Here is a 16,964-nt window from a genome sequence, read left to right as displayed (position 1 = left end):
AAGTAGCTCAGTGAACTCGCACCTTTTTCTTATACAAAAGTTACTAATTAAAGTAAACTTGACCAACTAAAGTAACTAGCCTATAAACAGGATATAACTGCAAATTTATTTATTTTTAACTTTATTTATCATCAAATAGTATGAACAATTGAAAAAGGGATAAAAAAACAAAGTGACAGGCATTCCAAGACATGACAAAGGCACACAACGAAATGAAGGACAAATATTATCAAAACATTTAAATAAATAATATATAGTATGTAAAGAACCATACTAAGATTTGTATTTGTGCTGGTTCGATATTTTTTGATAATAACATAGGATGGGTTATGAGCTTAATGTTTCATTTATTTATTTGTTTGTTTTGTAATGACTTAAATATTCTGAATTTGTATGTGTTTAATATGATCTGTATGTGTGAATTGACCGGATATCCTATCCAGTACCATTGAAATCAGTCCCGTAGGCGGCACAGCGGGAGTTTTGCTTTGTCTTCATGGCAGCCGGCGGTGAGTGAATACTCCGCTCGGGCCTGTTAGATTATTGTTGGCACTTTATGCTAAATTTGCACAATCTAGAGCTTTGTTTGGTCAGTTCACATGATCACGATTGAAGGGACGATCGCATTTGCCAGTTGAAGGTTTAATGACGGAAGAAAGGACACGTATCTCATGTTTGCTTTCCTTGGAGAGCGCAGCGAGGTATGATGTTTTGATTGTTTATATTTATAACATGTAGAAATATTTGTGTATGCCTTTTAGCTTTTTGTAGTATAATTAAGGTGACTTTCATTCATAATATTGATGTGCATTGTGGAAACATATGTGTGAAATGTTTTTTTTGTATGTCGTCAATACAGTTTTCACGGTGCGTAAAGGACTCAAAGAATAAAGTTGCAGCTTGGCATCAACCTGCTGTTTGGTGAAAGAAATAAAAGAAAACCTTACGCATCAGTCGGGGCTCTGTTGTCTTCAATCCAAGGACTGCTACAGTGAAAACTCGGCGTGGTGAACAGTGAAGACTCGGCATGGTGAGAGACTTTGGTCAACAATAGCACTCGAAACGAACTGAACTGCGAAAAGGATTATTCTAAAACGAACTTAATTGATGCTGGATGATATTTCGATTGAGTTTGTCATGTGAAAATGCTCAAATGTTTGTGATTGAAATTTGGCCTTAAAGATTGATGCTTTTATGTAAATGATGAATGGTTGAACGTTGATTTTGTGTAAGCTCAGATGAAGTTGTAGCCCTTGTTAAAGGTTTATTTGAAGGTTGAATAGTCGAGTTTAATTCCCTTTAGCCTACATGGTTCTGCAAAGTTTCTTTGATATTTCAATTTGCTAAAATATTTTACTCTATCATGTTTGAAAGTTTAGCAGTTTATTCAATGTTTGAATTATAGCCTGTATACAGTGCTTAAAATACAGCTATTTTATATTTCATATTTTGTCAAATAGTCAAGCAATCAACCACTTTAAATAATGTCATTAGAAAAGGGAAAAGCCAATGAAAAGCCTACTGACATGCAAGAAACGGTCCCCAGTTCTCGTGAGCGACAGCTCACAGAAAAAGGTAGACAAATGCGTGAAGATGATGCTAAAAGGCACTTAAAAGCATTCATGAAAGCATATGAATCCTGGAAGAAGATGGCTAAAGAAGCCAGGACAAAGCTTAAGAAATTCTGTCTCAAGGAGGATTTGGATGATATAAACAAGCAAGTTCAAGGTGGATATGATCGAGTAAATCAAAATTATGGACCACTGCAACGAAACTCTCTCACTACTCATGATATTGTACAGAAAATGGATGCTTGTAATACGCTGACTACAGAAATCGGTGATCTTGTGAGTAGACGATTGGACACAGGTCTAGATCAAAAGACCTTTAATCTTGAAACTGAAAAGCAGAGAGTGAGAATGATTTTAAATCATGATGAATATGTATCAATCTTTGGTTGCACAAACACAGAGAGTGTTCTTGAAGAAGACTTGGATAAGCTGTCAGCCATCTCTAAAATCTCAAGTAAGCGAGCAGATGCAGAGGCAGAACTTGCAGCCAAATTGGAGCAAGCAAAATCCATGCAGGAGATACAAGCTCAGCAAGTCAAACTTAGCAAACTGGAAAGTGAATGGAAACTCCATGAATCACAAATGTTGGTGCAATTAAAACAAAAGGAAGCTGAAGTTGACTTGAAATTAGAGGAGGAAAAAACAAGGTTAAAATTGATGCAAATGGAAATGGATGTTAAAGTGGCTGCAGCTCGTGTTCGAACATACAATCAGATTGAAGGTGATGCTGTCGAGGAGTGTGACAATCCAGTCTCTGTCGTCAGAATGTCTCCTGCTATGAATTTAAATGAACAACTAGGCACAGCAGTCACATCCCAAAGCCACAATCCTGTTCAGGAGTCAAGAGCTACAGCGGCCATTTTTGCTGAAACAATTGCAAATTCACTTACCTTAAATCGCCTTCCTGTTCCTGAGCCCACCACATTTGCCGGTGACCCATTGAAATTTGTGGACTTCAAGGTGTCGTTTATGACTTTGATTGATCAGAAACCTATTCCTGCTAGTGAGAAAATGCTGTATCTGAAAAGCTACCTGGCTGGTGAGGCACGTAAGGCTGTAGAAGGATTTTTCTATCGGAGTTCTGAGGATGCTTATAAGGGTGCATGGTCCGTTTTAAAGGACAGGTATGGCAATCCATTTGTTGTCCAGAAAGCCTTTCGAGATAAGCTGATGAAATGGCCTAAGATAGGTCCAAGTGATTCTCTTGCACTTAGAGATTTTTCTGACTTCTTAAAAAGCTGTGCAGAGGCTATGCCTCATGTTAAAGGGCTGGCCATTTTAAATGATAGCGAAGAAAATCATAAGCTCTTGAAGAAGTTACCAGATTGGATTGTGCGTAAATGGAGCAGAGTTGTTGTGGGAGAGCTTGATAAGTCAGGAGAATATCCAAGTTTTGACCACTTCACTGAATTTGTGCAGACGGAGGCTCGTATAGCCTGTAATCCTATTGCCTCTCCTTTCTCGTTTAGTGCTAGATTATCAGATGATAAATTTCCCAAAAGAGCAAAATCCCTTAATACTAATGCCCAAGCCAAAAATTATGCATCCAAGACATCAGGAAATTTTCCTGTTTCTAAGTCGAGGCTGCCATGCCTTGTCTGTAAAGAGTCTCATGGTATTGCTAAGTGTCCTCTCTTTGCCTCTAAGTCAATGGGAGATAAAAAGTCATTCATACATCAAAATCGTCTCTGTTTTGGATGCCTGCGCAAAGGACATGTCACGAAAGAGTGTAGAACTAGACATGTCTGTGGAGTGTGTGGCCGACGCCATCCCACCTGTCTACATGAGGAGGGAGAGAAACAGTTTAGAGATGCAGCAAAAGGCGCTCCTATAGAAGGAGAAACAAGTGAGGAAGTTCATAAAGCCTTGTCCCATGCACTCATTCGTAATGCTTCTGCCACTTCTAGTATTGTTCCAGTGTTCTTGTCATCTGACAAAGAACCTCACAAGGAAATTCTCACATATGCTCTACGTGATACCCAAAGTGATTCATCTTTTGTCTTGGAGAGTCTCATCAGAGAGCTGAATGTTACAACTCGACCACTGCAGTTAAAACTCAGTACAATGACCGCCATAGATACAGTAATACCAAGTCAAAGTGTTTGTGGTTTGCAAGTTCGAAGCTTTTATCATGAAAATCATTTGCAGTTACGACAAGCATATGCACGAGATTTCATCCCTGTTGATACGTCCTGCATTCCAACAAGGACCACAGCATTACAGTGGCCGCATCTCAAACATCTTGCTAATAAGATGCCAGCACTTCAAGACTGTGAGATGGGACTGTTAATCGGATATGATTGTCCTGCAGCTCTAGCTCCTTGTGAGGTTGTTAGGGGCAGTGAAAATGAGCCATTTGCACAAAAAACTGAGCTGGGATGGAGTATAATAGGAGCCGCAAATCCTCACCTTGATAGGCAAGGAGGCCAAAGATATGTACATAGAGTCACAGTAAAGGAGCTGCCAGTACCGTCAGCCTCAGATGTCCTGAAAGCTCTGGAGTCGGACTTTAATGAGGAGTTCAGAGGGCAAATATGTCTCCCAGGATGATGTGCGCTTTATACAGCTTCTCAGTGAAGACATTCGTCAAAGGGAGGATGGTCACCTGGAAATGCCTCTTCCATTTAAAGGTTGCAGTCCTCCTGTATTGCCTAATAATAAGAGACTGGCCACTATTCGCTTGCAACATCTACAGAGGAGACTTAAAGCCAACCAACAGTTTTATGATCATTATAAAGCTTTCATGGAGGAGGTGATCAACAATGGTGATGCTGAGCTTGCACCAGTGGTAGCCACTGGTGAAGTCGTCTGGTATATACCACCCAAAGAAGCCTGGCAAGCTGAGAGTTGTCTTTGATTGCTCAGCTAAATTCTGTGGCATCTCTTTAAATGATACTCTGCTGACTGGTCCTGATCTGACTAATTCCTTGGTGGGAGTACTCTGTCGATTTAGAAAGGAATTAGTGGCCATAATTTGTGACATTCAAAGGATGTTCCATCAGTTCCTTGTGACACCTAAACATCGCACTTACCTGAGATTTCTATGGTGGGAGCATGGAGACCTGGATAGCGAGCCCAAAGAATATCAGATGGCAGTTCATCTCTTTGGTGCAGCCTCTTCTCCGGGGTGCGCTAACTTCGGTCTCAAATACCTGGCACAGCAACATAAGTCAGAATATCCAGTTGCATCATCATTTGTCGAAAACGGCTTCTATGTGGACGATGGGCTAGTGAGTGTCCCTACAATTAAAGAGGCTTCGGATCTGATCAATGAAGCACAAGATTTATGTAGGAGAGGAGGTCTGCGACTGCATAAGTTTAATTCAAATGTGAGTGAAGTTCTTTCCTGCGTTCATCTATCTGAAAGGGCAGCAAGCACAGAAGGCCATGACCTCAATCCAGGTTCAGCGTCAGTGGAACATGCACTGGGTATACAGTGGTTAATTGAAAGTGACAGTTTCAGCTTCAACATAAACTTGAAGGACAAGCCTGATACACGCCGTGGCATTCTCTCAGTCATAGCTTCCCTGTATGATCCACTGGGGTTTGTAGCCCCATTCGTCTTAAGTGGAAAGTGCATTCTGCAGGAGCTATGTCGCAGAAATGTTGGATGGGATGACCTGCTCCCTGATGAATTGCGTCCACGGTGGGAGGAGTGGAAGAGTGGGGTTTTAAGTTTGAGCAGAGTGTCAATCCCAAGGTGTTACCATCCACAAGACTTTGGCAAGATTGAGAGGGTGGAACTGCACCACTTCTCAGACGCAAGTAATATAGGGTATGGTGCATGTTCTTATCTGAGATATAAGAATGATGAAAGTAAAGTGCACTGCAGTTTAGTCATGGCTAAAGCAAGGGTCGCTCCAACAAAGCTCACAAGCATTCCTCGCTTAGAACTTTCAGCTGCCGTGACTGCAGCCAGACTGAGTATTTTGTTGAGATCAGAACTCAACATGAAGATCGATGAAGAGTTCTTTTGGACAGATTCTCAAGTCACCTTAGCTTATATCAACAATGATGCAAGGAGATTTCATGTGTTTGTGGCAAATCGTGTCCAGTTGTTAAGAGAGAATACCAGTCCAAGCCAGTGGCATTATGTTGACACAACAGAAAATCCAGCTGATCATGTTTCAAGAGGACTTAGAGCCTCTGGTATTGTCAAGTTGTACCGTTTTGTTTGGTTTGTCTGGATTATCCTCTGTGCATTTTTCCCCAACTTGAAATGGATGACACTGATGGAGCTGAAGGCACTGGAATTTACTCAAAGACTTGGGACAAGACAACTTTGTTCCGTTTTAGTTTCTCCTTTTTCTTTTCTTTTTATTTAGTTCAAGGTACAAGTCCAAGGACATTGAAGACAGTTAGTACCAGGAAACAGAGCAGGAGTCTTTTGTCCCTTGGTTAGCTAGCAGTAGTAGGTAAAAAACCTGAAGGGAGATATGGCAGAATGAGGAACATGACAAATTAATTAGGCAGTAATGTGCAATGGTTTGTGCAAAATGCAAATATGTAATGTGCAAAAAATGCTTAATATAAATATGCCATAAAAAATAAACATTTGTAATATAAGTTAGACATAAATATAAGCATCTGCAGCATTCAAACAGTATTAAACACAAATGTCAAGCGTTAGTAACATCACGCCAACATGGGCCTGGCCATTAACCTTACAAAGTTATAAGGGGTGAAACAAAAGAAGAAACTATTTACTTCCCCAGTGCGAAGACCAATGCTACCACATAATGCACTGTCACGAGACAAACAGTTTAAATTATGTCTCACTACAAACAACCAGTACTACCGCAATGTAAAACAAAAACCACAAGTGCTTACCGGCTGCCTCTCCAAATTTCAGTGTCATGCAAAGGATGTCCAAGATATCTAAATCACACACAGCAAGCTTTTGTGTGTGACTCTCACCAGTGTTTTTCCCAACTGAGACACAAACCACCTAATTAAAACACCTGTGTGCCAATCAGCTTGATTGGGGACAGCTGACACTGATTAGTCGGCTCACGCTTCTCTTAATTAGCTTGCGTTTACCATGGCAAAGGCAACACCCATTTTTTTCTACTGTTTTTCCCTTTTTTCCCCGTGTGCTTTTACCAGTGAAACTAAAATCAGCTGCAAACCTAGTGTGACGCGACACCTCCCACTCGAGCTTCCTGTACCTGGACAGGAAGGTCGCACACAAAAAAAACAAAACATCAACACTAGGGGCACTGCTCCTCAACAGGCAATAAAACTATGAGCCGTCTAACGTCTCTGCGCAGTACCACACAGTTGAGTCTTCCATTTCGGTCACCAGAGGTGTGGGCTGCTGGTTGCTGAGGTTGGACTGGGATACAGCTGCCTGAGGTGACGAGAACTTCGGCATCTCTGACGATGCCCTTTGGGTCAGGAACTACAGTGACTACTCTGCCAAGTCTAAACTGCCCTCGCAAGGCGTTCTGATCGCAGAGCCAAACAACATCACCAACAGACACATTTCTTTCTGCGGTATGCCACTTGGATCTTACGAACAGGTTTGGGCCCGCAAGCTGGCGCCATGCATTCCAGAACTCGTTAACCTGGATTTGGATCTCTCGGAGCCGCTTGTAGGGGTAGTTCTGGAAGTCAAAGGACTTGAGGTCACCACTGTGAGATGCTCGGCCAAGGAGGAGTGAGTTTGGTGTCACATATTGAATGCGGTCCTCCCTGCTCTGCACTCTCGCATCAATGGGCCGCTCATTTGCCAGGTTGGCTGCCATCTGGAGGGCTGTGAGGAACTCACTGAAGGTGAGGTTTGTCTGGTTGCTCAGACTTTGGAGGGCTCTCTTTGCGACCCTTACAGCAGCCTCTGCAGCTCCATTTCGATGTATTTGTGCTGGTTCGATATTTTTTGATAATAACATGGGATGGGTTATGAGCTTAATGTTTCATTTATTTATTTGTTTGTTTTGTAATGACTTAAATATTCTGAATTTGTATGTGTTTAATATGATCTGTATGTGTGAATTGACCGGATATCCTATCCAGTACCATTGAAATCAGTCCCGTAGGCGGCACAGCGGGAGTTTTGCTTTGTCTTCATGGCAGCCGGCGGTGAGTGAATACTCCGCTCGGGCCTGTTAGATTATTGTTGGCACTTTATGCTAAATTTGCACAATCTAGAGCTTTGTTTGGTCAGTTCACATGTTCACGATTGAAGGGACGATCGCATTTGCCAGTTGAAGGTTTAATGACGGAAGAAAGGACACGTATCTCATGTTTGCTTTCCTTGGAGAGCGCAGCGAGGTATGATGTTTTGATTGTTTATATTTATAACATGTAGAAATATTTGTGTATGCCTTTTAGCTTTTTGTAGTATAATTAAGGTGACTTTCATTCATAATATTGATGTGCATTGTGGAAACATATGTGTGAAATGTTTTTTTTGTATGTCGTCAATACAGTTTTCACGGTGCGTAAAGGACTCAAAGAATAAAGTTGCAGCTTGGCATCAACCTGCTGTTTGGTGAAAGAAATAAAAGAAAACCTTACGCATCAGTCGGGGCTCTGTTGTCTTCAATCCAAGGACTGCTACATAGTAGATAGATATAGAAATGACAAAATAAATAGGTGAATAAATAAAATAAATAAATAGGTATAATAAAAGAAATAAATTATAAATAGGAAATTAAAATAAATAAGTAAAAATAAAAATATATATAGGGCAAGTTAAAATGGCAGACAAGTTCACTGAATGTAATTTGAATAAAATTCAATAGCTGATAAACATTTTTTGAAAATATATTTTTAATTCAATTAAAAATAATGGGAATGAAGGAGTTGACTTGGACATTTTGACTTAATGTATATGGAATTTACCTAGTAATATGAAGAGATTAATTGAATTTATTATTATGAGAGAAGGGGCCAAAAATAATAATTTTCTCATCAAAGTGATACCTAACTGTAGTTTTAGCGAAAAAGAAAATTTTCCAAATCTTTCCAAAAGGTGATACAAAAGGACACTTATAAAATAAATGGATACTTTCTCTATATATTTTACTAAAGGTACAGTTGTCATCAATGTCAGAAAATTTGGAGATGTATGCATTCGTAGGATAGATGTTATGTAATAGCTGTCTACATAGTAACAGTTTATTTGAGGATTTTCAGTCTGGATTTAGAGCTCATCATAGCACAGAGACTGCACTGGTAAAAGTTACAAATTACCTTTTAACCTCATCAGACAATGGACTTCTCTCTGTCCTCATCCTGTTAGACCTTAGTGCTGCCTTTGACACTATTGATCATCAAATCCTGTTGCAGAGACTTGAACATTTAATTGGCATTAAAGAAACAGCATTGAAATGGTTTAAATCATATTTATCCGATAGATTTCAGTTTGTAAATGTTAATGATAAATCTTCCATGCAAACAAAAGTTAGACATGGTGTTCCTCAAGGCTCAGTGCTTGGACCAATACTATTCTCCTTATATATGCTTCCTTTAGTTAATACTATTCTCCTTATATATGCTTCCTTTAGGAAACATTATCCGGAATCACTCAATACATTTTCATTGTTATGCAGATGATACTCAATTATATCTCTCAATAAAGCCAAATGAAACTAACCAATTATCTAAACTACAAACATGCAATAAGGACATAAAGGCCTGGATGACCTGCAACTTCCTGTTATTAAACTCAGAAAAAACTGAAGTTATTGTGCTTGGTCCTAAACACCTTAGAAATTCATTATCAAATGACATAACTACTCTGGATGGCATTACTCTGGCCCCTAGCTCCACTGTAAGGAACCTAGGAGTTATCTTTGGGATCTGGATCTGTCCTTTAATTCCAACATAAAACATATTTCAAGGACTACCTTCTTTCATCTGCGTAATATTGCAAAAATCAGACATATCCTGTCTCAAAATGATGCTGAAAAACTAGTCCATGCATTTGTTACTTCTAGGCTGGACTACTGTAATTCATTATTATCAGGCTGTCCTAACAAGTCTCCAAAGACTCTCCAGCTGGTCCAGAATGCAGCTGCTTGTGTTCTGACAAAAACTAGAAAGAGAGATCATATTACTCCCATCTTGGCTTCACTGCATTGGCTTCCCGTAAAATTCAGAATAGAATTCAAAATCCTCCTCCTCACCTTCAAAGCTCTTAATGGTCAGGCTATCAGGCTCCTCTCCTGTGGAACCATCTTCCAGATTTGGTCCGGGGGGCAGACACCCTCCCTACATTTAAGAGTAGGCTTAAAACTTTCCTTTTTGATAAAGCTTATAGTTAGGGCTCTTTGAGCTCTTAACTTATGCTGCTATAGGCTTAGATTGCCGGGGGACCCTCATGATGCACTGAGCTCCTCTCTCCTCCTCCCTCTCTCTCTCTCTATCCATCCATCTATTTCCATTAACATTCATGTTCTATTATGCATTCAATAACCTAAACTTCTTCCCTGGAGTTGTCTGTGCTTTCTGGTCTCACAGGTAATCTGGGCCTGTAGACGTCCGGATGACGGATTCCATTCCCGGACCTTCTAGCTTCATTATTGATTTTCATCATGCTTCTCTCCTCTATCCTTCCTCTCTCTCCTCTCTACCCCAACCGGTCGAGGCAGATGGCCGCCCAGTTTCACAGTTCACATTATTCACCACATACCTGTTGATGCTATTTTCCCCTCAGATACAGTCCTTAACAGTGTTATAAATCTATTTTATTCTTCAATGAATTAATAAAAATAAATGAAACATATAAGCTTGAGTTTCCACAGTTAATAACCCCCCAATGAAAGACCCTGAAAAAACTTGCCCATGGTTTAACCTGATTGCTGACCCCTGGTAAGGTATTAAATACATCAATAAAGAAATACAATATTCAAATCACAAACTAACATCTGTGAATGTTGGCAGTGAATATTTGTTCAAATTATGCTAAACAAGCTGTAAACACAAAATCTGACACATTATCATAAATTATATTTTCTTATTATTATTATATGTTATTGTAGCTCCAAATATGTCATATTTTCTTCTTCTGATCAAAGCTGAGATAAATAAAATTCAGAGGTGTCAGAAGTGTCAGAAGTCTTGTTTTGGATAAAAAAGCATCAAAATCAAGTTGAACCAAACAGCTGAGTGATATTGTTGGTCAGAGATACTAACAGCGTCTGATGATGCTGAGCTGATCTTTAGCTCATTAGATGGTCAGTTGGCTCCATCTAGTGGACAGATAGTAGAACTACATCATGTGATATGTGATATCTGACACTGGCTGGGTTTCTGTCACAGGTTAGACTGGTTTTGACTTCAGTTACAGTCAGATATGGTAAACTGAGTTATTATTTTTTGCTGTCTTTTAACATAATGTTTTTGCCTTTTTTAATTGTATATAAAGCACTTTCTAACTTGTTATGAAAAGTTTTAACAGACATCATCACATCACCCTGATCACTGGCTCCCTGATTTTACAGATCAGACTTTTAAAGCACGTCTGGGTCTGGCAGAAGTGTTGACCCCCACTATGAGTCTTAGATCCTCAGGTTTGGGGCCTAAGTCGAGGCTGAAATCTAAAGGTCACCCTCGGTGTTGGAGCGACCTGCCTGAAGAGATAAGGCTCACAGAATCGGTAACTTCTTTTAAATTACTTCTTAAAAACTAATTTCATTGTTACTGTCTTTTAAAAATCCTTATTGAGTTTCATCGTCTTCTACTTTCCTCTTCTTACTGCTGGTCTTGTTACTGCTCTCTGTGTTGTGTGTCTTTGCTTTATCTGTCAAAGGACTTTGTAAAAAAAATGGTTTGAATTTATTACAGAAAATGAAAACAAAGCATCTACAAACAAAGTAGAATCTCAGTTCTTTAATTTACAGAAGATATCGACACAGCTTGAGTCTGCTCTCAGAGTCATATGTGCTTCTACATCATATAGATACAATAAGGTGATTTATTTATTTATTATTATTATTATTATAATTATTATGTTATTTAAACTAAAAGCAGAAACATGAACAAGAATAATAATATAATGAGTGGAAGAACAAATATACACCTTCATACATGTCAAACATTATTAAAATATAAACATAATTCTGCTGCTCAGATATTACAGCTTTAAAACATAACTGAGCCTTTAATGCATCAAACATAAAGAGTCTCCATGCGCTGCTGCTGAACATTTAACACAAACTGAAGGTGAAACACTTTGTCTGTAAACACGTACTGAAGTCTGCATTCATCATAAAGAACTAATCAAGATATAAAATACATTATAACAGAGACTAAATGTTCAGTGTGCTGGATTATCTCCCTGCAGAAAGTTTCACGGCTTTGCAACTTATTTTTTTAATTTATAGAGAAATCATGAAATCAGTGGATCTGTCTGGATTGAAAGAAATCAATCCAAAAGCTGATGGATGATTGGAAACTGATCAGCTGTGATTGGCAATATAAATATGAAGTAGTTTAAACGGTTAAAAATGTGGATATGCTCCTTTAAATACATCAATCAGTCATTCTTTAAAGGAGCACATTATATATTAAATGACTTTACACATTAAAATATGTTAACTCAACTTGAGTAATCTTCGTCCACCTGTGAAAACAGGTGTGTAACGTTAAAAGTAACCCTGATGATGTCATAGTGATGTCATCAGAGTCGCTTCAGCTTGAGCTTGGAGATGACATGTTTTTATTTAAAAAAAATAATAATGTGTTTTACAAACTGGATGTGCAAAGTTTGACACTCTGATAAAACCCCCTGTTCAAGTGCATTATGGGAAATGTAGGATTCAGCGTTTCTGGTGTTTGTTTTTTTACCACAATTAAAAAGACTAAAGGTCAAAAGATCTTCACCACTACTGTTAAAAGTTTGTATTTTGTGAGTCCCCCAATGTTATAAGAGTGAAATCCATCAGTAAACTGCTGGAGGAGCCTTTTAAAGGACTAGTTCACAATATTTCAGTGTGTCTTAAACCAGCAGTCAGGTGTCCATATGAACAGTAAAGAGATTTTCCTCTCTGTAATGATTCCTCCTGTTCATATTGACTATCCACACAGTCATTTAAAGTAGATGATCAACTTCTATTGAGCTTCATCAGTGTGAGTTAATCATATCAGTGATATCTGACACATTTACAGTCTTTCTAGCATCAGATTCCCTCTTAGTGTTTCCTGTTTCTCTGTGGTGGAAGTATAGTAACAAAAAGACTTTGGTACTAAAAACACTGTAACGTTGAAACATAGAAGATGAAGATTTGACTCATTTGGACGCTGAAGCTTCATATTAGCTTCAGATTAAACTTTTAAATCCATGTTTCCACAGAAGGAGTACTGTGGATTTAGTCCTCCATCACTTCCATTGTTTATATTATGAAGGGATCTAATGGTCAGTATGAACAGGAGGAATCATTACACATAAACACACTTCATGTTCATTCTAGTTTTCTTTTCATTTTCTCCATTGTGACTGTATTATATTCAGTGTGACTTGTTAAGCTAATGGGCTAGTACCAGCAGGGAGAACACAAACACAGTGTCAGCAATATTTCATCCTTTACCAGCAGGGAGAACACAAACACAGTGTCAGCAATATTTCATCCTTTACAGCCTTGATTAATAGAAATCAAGGCTTTCCTCCTAATACCTGAAAAAACTAAGACTAAGATTGAAAACTAAATAAAAACTAAACTAAAACTACTTTATCACTTGTTAAACTCACTAAAACTAAACTGAAATATAAAAGCAAACTGAAAAACACTTAATAAATTAAAAATGAATTAACATTTGAAAAGTATAATAACCCAGGTCCAAACACTGTCACAGATTCACTTTTAAAATATAAGATACAGACTGACCATGGATGTAATATTTGAGGCGATAGGGCGACACTCAGTGGTCGCTCGCGGAATTGCTATAAAATCCTCCTGCGGCTCATAGAGCACCATTGTAAAAGAGACGTCTGTAAAACTGTTGACAGGACGCCTCAAAACTACAGACAAGCTCAATTATGACTCTTTATGTTATGAACGTTTGATCCATCGAGGTTTTTTATTAGTAAAATGTCCTCGGCGAGAAAAAGCGAGCGGGGGGGAAACACTACTGAGCATGCGCAGTGGGCCTCATAACAGAAAGCCTGAACGCTGCGACCCGAGGGCGACACTCAGTGGTCACTCGCGGTATTGCATTTATAAAATAAATGGATATAATAATATAATAAATTAAATTATATATATATATAAAATAAATAATGAAATACATAAAATAAATAATAAAGTAATATTACTATAATTCGGTTTTACTTTTTTTAATTGTATGTTTTTATGCTTCCAATTCTTACTGTTAAATGTTTGTTTTTATGTAAATATTAGTGCAATATTTGTATTTCATGTATAGGCCTCCTACTAATTTCAATTGTGTGCAATATACATATAATTTTAGCTCCATTAAGGTTTAATTTGTTTGGTATCAGTTGGTTTCAGTAATTCAGTAAGAGAAGTCTCTGAATCAGCCTGTTAAAATTTACTTCAGTCTCAATCTGGATCCTCGTTAGCAGTGCTGGACGAAGTACTCAGATCCTTAAGGTACCAAAGCAGCTGCTTAGTTCGTTTATGCCTTGGGCAGTATTACAGTAAAAGTACTGCAGTATACAGTGTTATAAACTTATATGTTCAAATCATATAGTATATAACTAGTACAATGGCAGTATATAGAAGAGTGTACTTGTGGTACACTCAAGCATACTTAATAAAATGAACTTCAAGTATACTACTTTTTGCTAAGGGGCATCAGTGTTAAAGCAGCATGTTACTGTTGTAGCTGATGGACGTGCAGCTAGTTTACACTACTTTATATACAGTTAGCTAGTTTATACTACTTTATATACAGTTAGCTAGTTTATACTACTTTATATACAGTTAGCTAGTTTACACTACTTTATATACAGTTAGCTAGTTTATACTACTTTATATACAGTTAGCTAGTTTACTCTACTTTATATACAGTTAGCTAGTTTACACTACTTTATATACAGTTAGCTAGTTTACTGTACTTTATATACAGTTAGCTAGTTTACACTACTTTATATACAGTTAGCTAGTTTACTCTACTTTATATACAGTTAGCTAGTTTACACTACTTTATATACAGTTAGCTAGTTTACACTACTTTATATACAGTTAGCTAGTTTACTCTACTTTATATACAGTTAGCTAGTTTACACTACTTTATATACAGTTAGCTAGTTTACACTACTTTATATACAGTTAGCTAGTTTAGTCCAGTGGTTCCCAACCTAGGGGTGGAGCCCCTCACATTTATCAGTAGATAAATCAGTAGATAAATGTGAGGGCTGCTGAGATGATTAATGGTAGAGGAAAGAAGAAGAAGTTCTGATACACATGTGTTTTCAGTTTTTGGACTTTTTCTCTAATCTGTGATTTTTGCTAAAATATTGGATCATTTGAACATTTATTGAAATGAAAGCATGTGAGAAGTTTAGAGGGACTGGTTTCATCTTTAACAATGTGTTGTATTTTAAAAGCTTGTTATATTATCCATTGTGTCAAATCTGCATCTGAAAAGTAACTAAAGCTGTTAAATAAATGTAGTGGAGTAGAAAGTGCAAAATTTCCCTCTGAGATGTAGAAAGTTGCATCACATGGAAATACTACAGTAAAGTACTAGTACCTCAGACTGTAATACAGTTAAGTACTAGTACCTCAAACTGTACTGCAGTAAATTACAAGTACCTCAAACTGTACTACAGTAAAGTACTAGTACCTCAAACTGTACTACAGTAAAGTACAAGTACCTCAAACAACAGGGGCAGGACAGTGCACATACTTTGTTCTCAGTTATGCATTTAACTTCCCTTTCTTTCAAACACCACAGAGACAAACTTCCTCTATTTGTTTCTGCCTTTACTTCCTGTTGAGCCAACATGTCGGGGGCTGTTTTTTGGATGTTTACTTCGTTCTTTCAGTTCCAGCTGAGAGACGACTGAAGCAGTTTAACCATCCTCACCGACTCCTGTCACATAAACACACAAAAACCATCAGAACAAACAACATCATCAGGTGAAGTGGGTGAGACCCACCCTGAAACTGAAACTGACTTGAAATGACCTTATCTGACTGAGGTTAGCTGAACTGAACTGATAACGATAAAGGAACAAACCAGAGGAACTCTGAATTTCTCCTTTTGTTTATGCTCATATGTTACAGTTTGATTTTGTGAAGCACTAAAAACACTATATTATCACACTGAATGCATTTAACACAGTATTTACGTGGTTAATTAGTACTGGAACGCTGCAGACATGTTATGACACGTTATGTTACACTCCAAGTCTATTTGTTGTTCCTGACCTGACGCTGGAAATATGTCGGCCATGACAAAATCTTGTGGAAACTGGCCTGAATTTGTGTGATCTGGGTCCGGTATAAAGCAACCTCACACACCTACAGCTCTCTGAATGTGTGTCAACTGTCAGTCAAACATCACCTCTGCAACCTGAAAAATGGATGCTACATCTGAGCCAGAGGATATTGACCTACCTGAGAGTTGTCCACATTTCTCTCAGTCTGCAACAGAGTGGTAATTATCTTTTTCTCAATTATTAAAAGTTAGCATATTAGGCATACATATATCTGCAGGTTTTCTTACTGTTTTATGTGGTTTACTCAATGTCATCATGGCAAGACACAAGCTGAGAAACATGATATACTCTAATCTGTTCAGATAACTGTATGATTGTTCATATAGAATTTACTCGTTTTTAGAATTTACATCTCATGAAGTTGAGGCTGCCCGGGGAGGGAAGCAGTCGGTTCAGCCTCATTCACCAGTAAAAGCAGTTTATTCCTGAAACCCAGCTGCCTTTGATGAAAGTTGGTTAAACTATCAGGTGTAAAATGTTCACTGTAGAGTTAGCTGTTGTTGGTGATCCTCAGCTTTCCATCACTGTGGATCTTCACAAAATCAATCCACCTTTTCTTTAACGCGCTGTTATTAAATTGTGGCATTCAGAAAAGATGCATTTTTTCGAGTGCAGGCATAGCTAGCTGGCAAACTTTAGACTGTAATAGCAGTAATGTTAGATGTAGTAGCCTAATAATAACTCGCAATTGAGCAGAATAAACATTGACAAGAGGGTGCTTTTTGTCTTATATAGTGGGGGAGGAGCCAAGATCACATAAGTCCACTGTAGCCAGTTTTTTTGCAAGCTCAGAAAATCAGGAAAAATGAGAGCGTAAAAAACAGTTTAAGGCTCCATCTCAATTCATTCTGCATAGTTATCAGCCTTGTCACATGTTTTCTGTAACCATTTTCTAACATGTATAATATGTTTAAAAGTAAATCAATGAATTCACTTTACACAGACTTTAAAGTAATGAATTTCATGAATATCTTTCATTC

General features: G+C 38.1%; 1 protein-coding gene across 1 annotated transcript; it reads left to right on the top strand.

The window, feature by feature from the left end:
- Positions 1-4,561: 4,561 nt before the first annotated feature.
- On the top strand, positions 4,562-5,933 carry LOC128370707 (uncharacterized). Its single transcript, XM_053330988.1, has 2 exons — positions 4,562-5,748; positions 5,897-5,933. Exons 1-2 carry the CDS (start codon positions 4,562-4,564, stop codon positions 5,931-5,933), a joined length of 1,224 nt encoding a protein of 407 aa, XP_053186963.1.
- Positions 5,934-16,964: the final 11,031 nt, after the last annotated feature.

Source organism: Scomber japonicus, chromosome 1 (genome assembly GCF_027409825.1).
Source record: "Scomber japonicus isolate fScoJap1 chromosome 1, fScoJap1.pri, whole genome shotgun sequence".
NCBI classification, from domain to species: Eukaryota; Metazoa; Chordata; class Actinopteri; order Scombriformes; family Scombridae; genus Scomber; species Scomber japonicus.
Note: the sequence above shows the minus strand (reverse complement) of the source record. Positions and strands in the feature narration are given on the sequence as shown.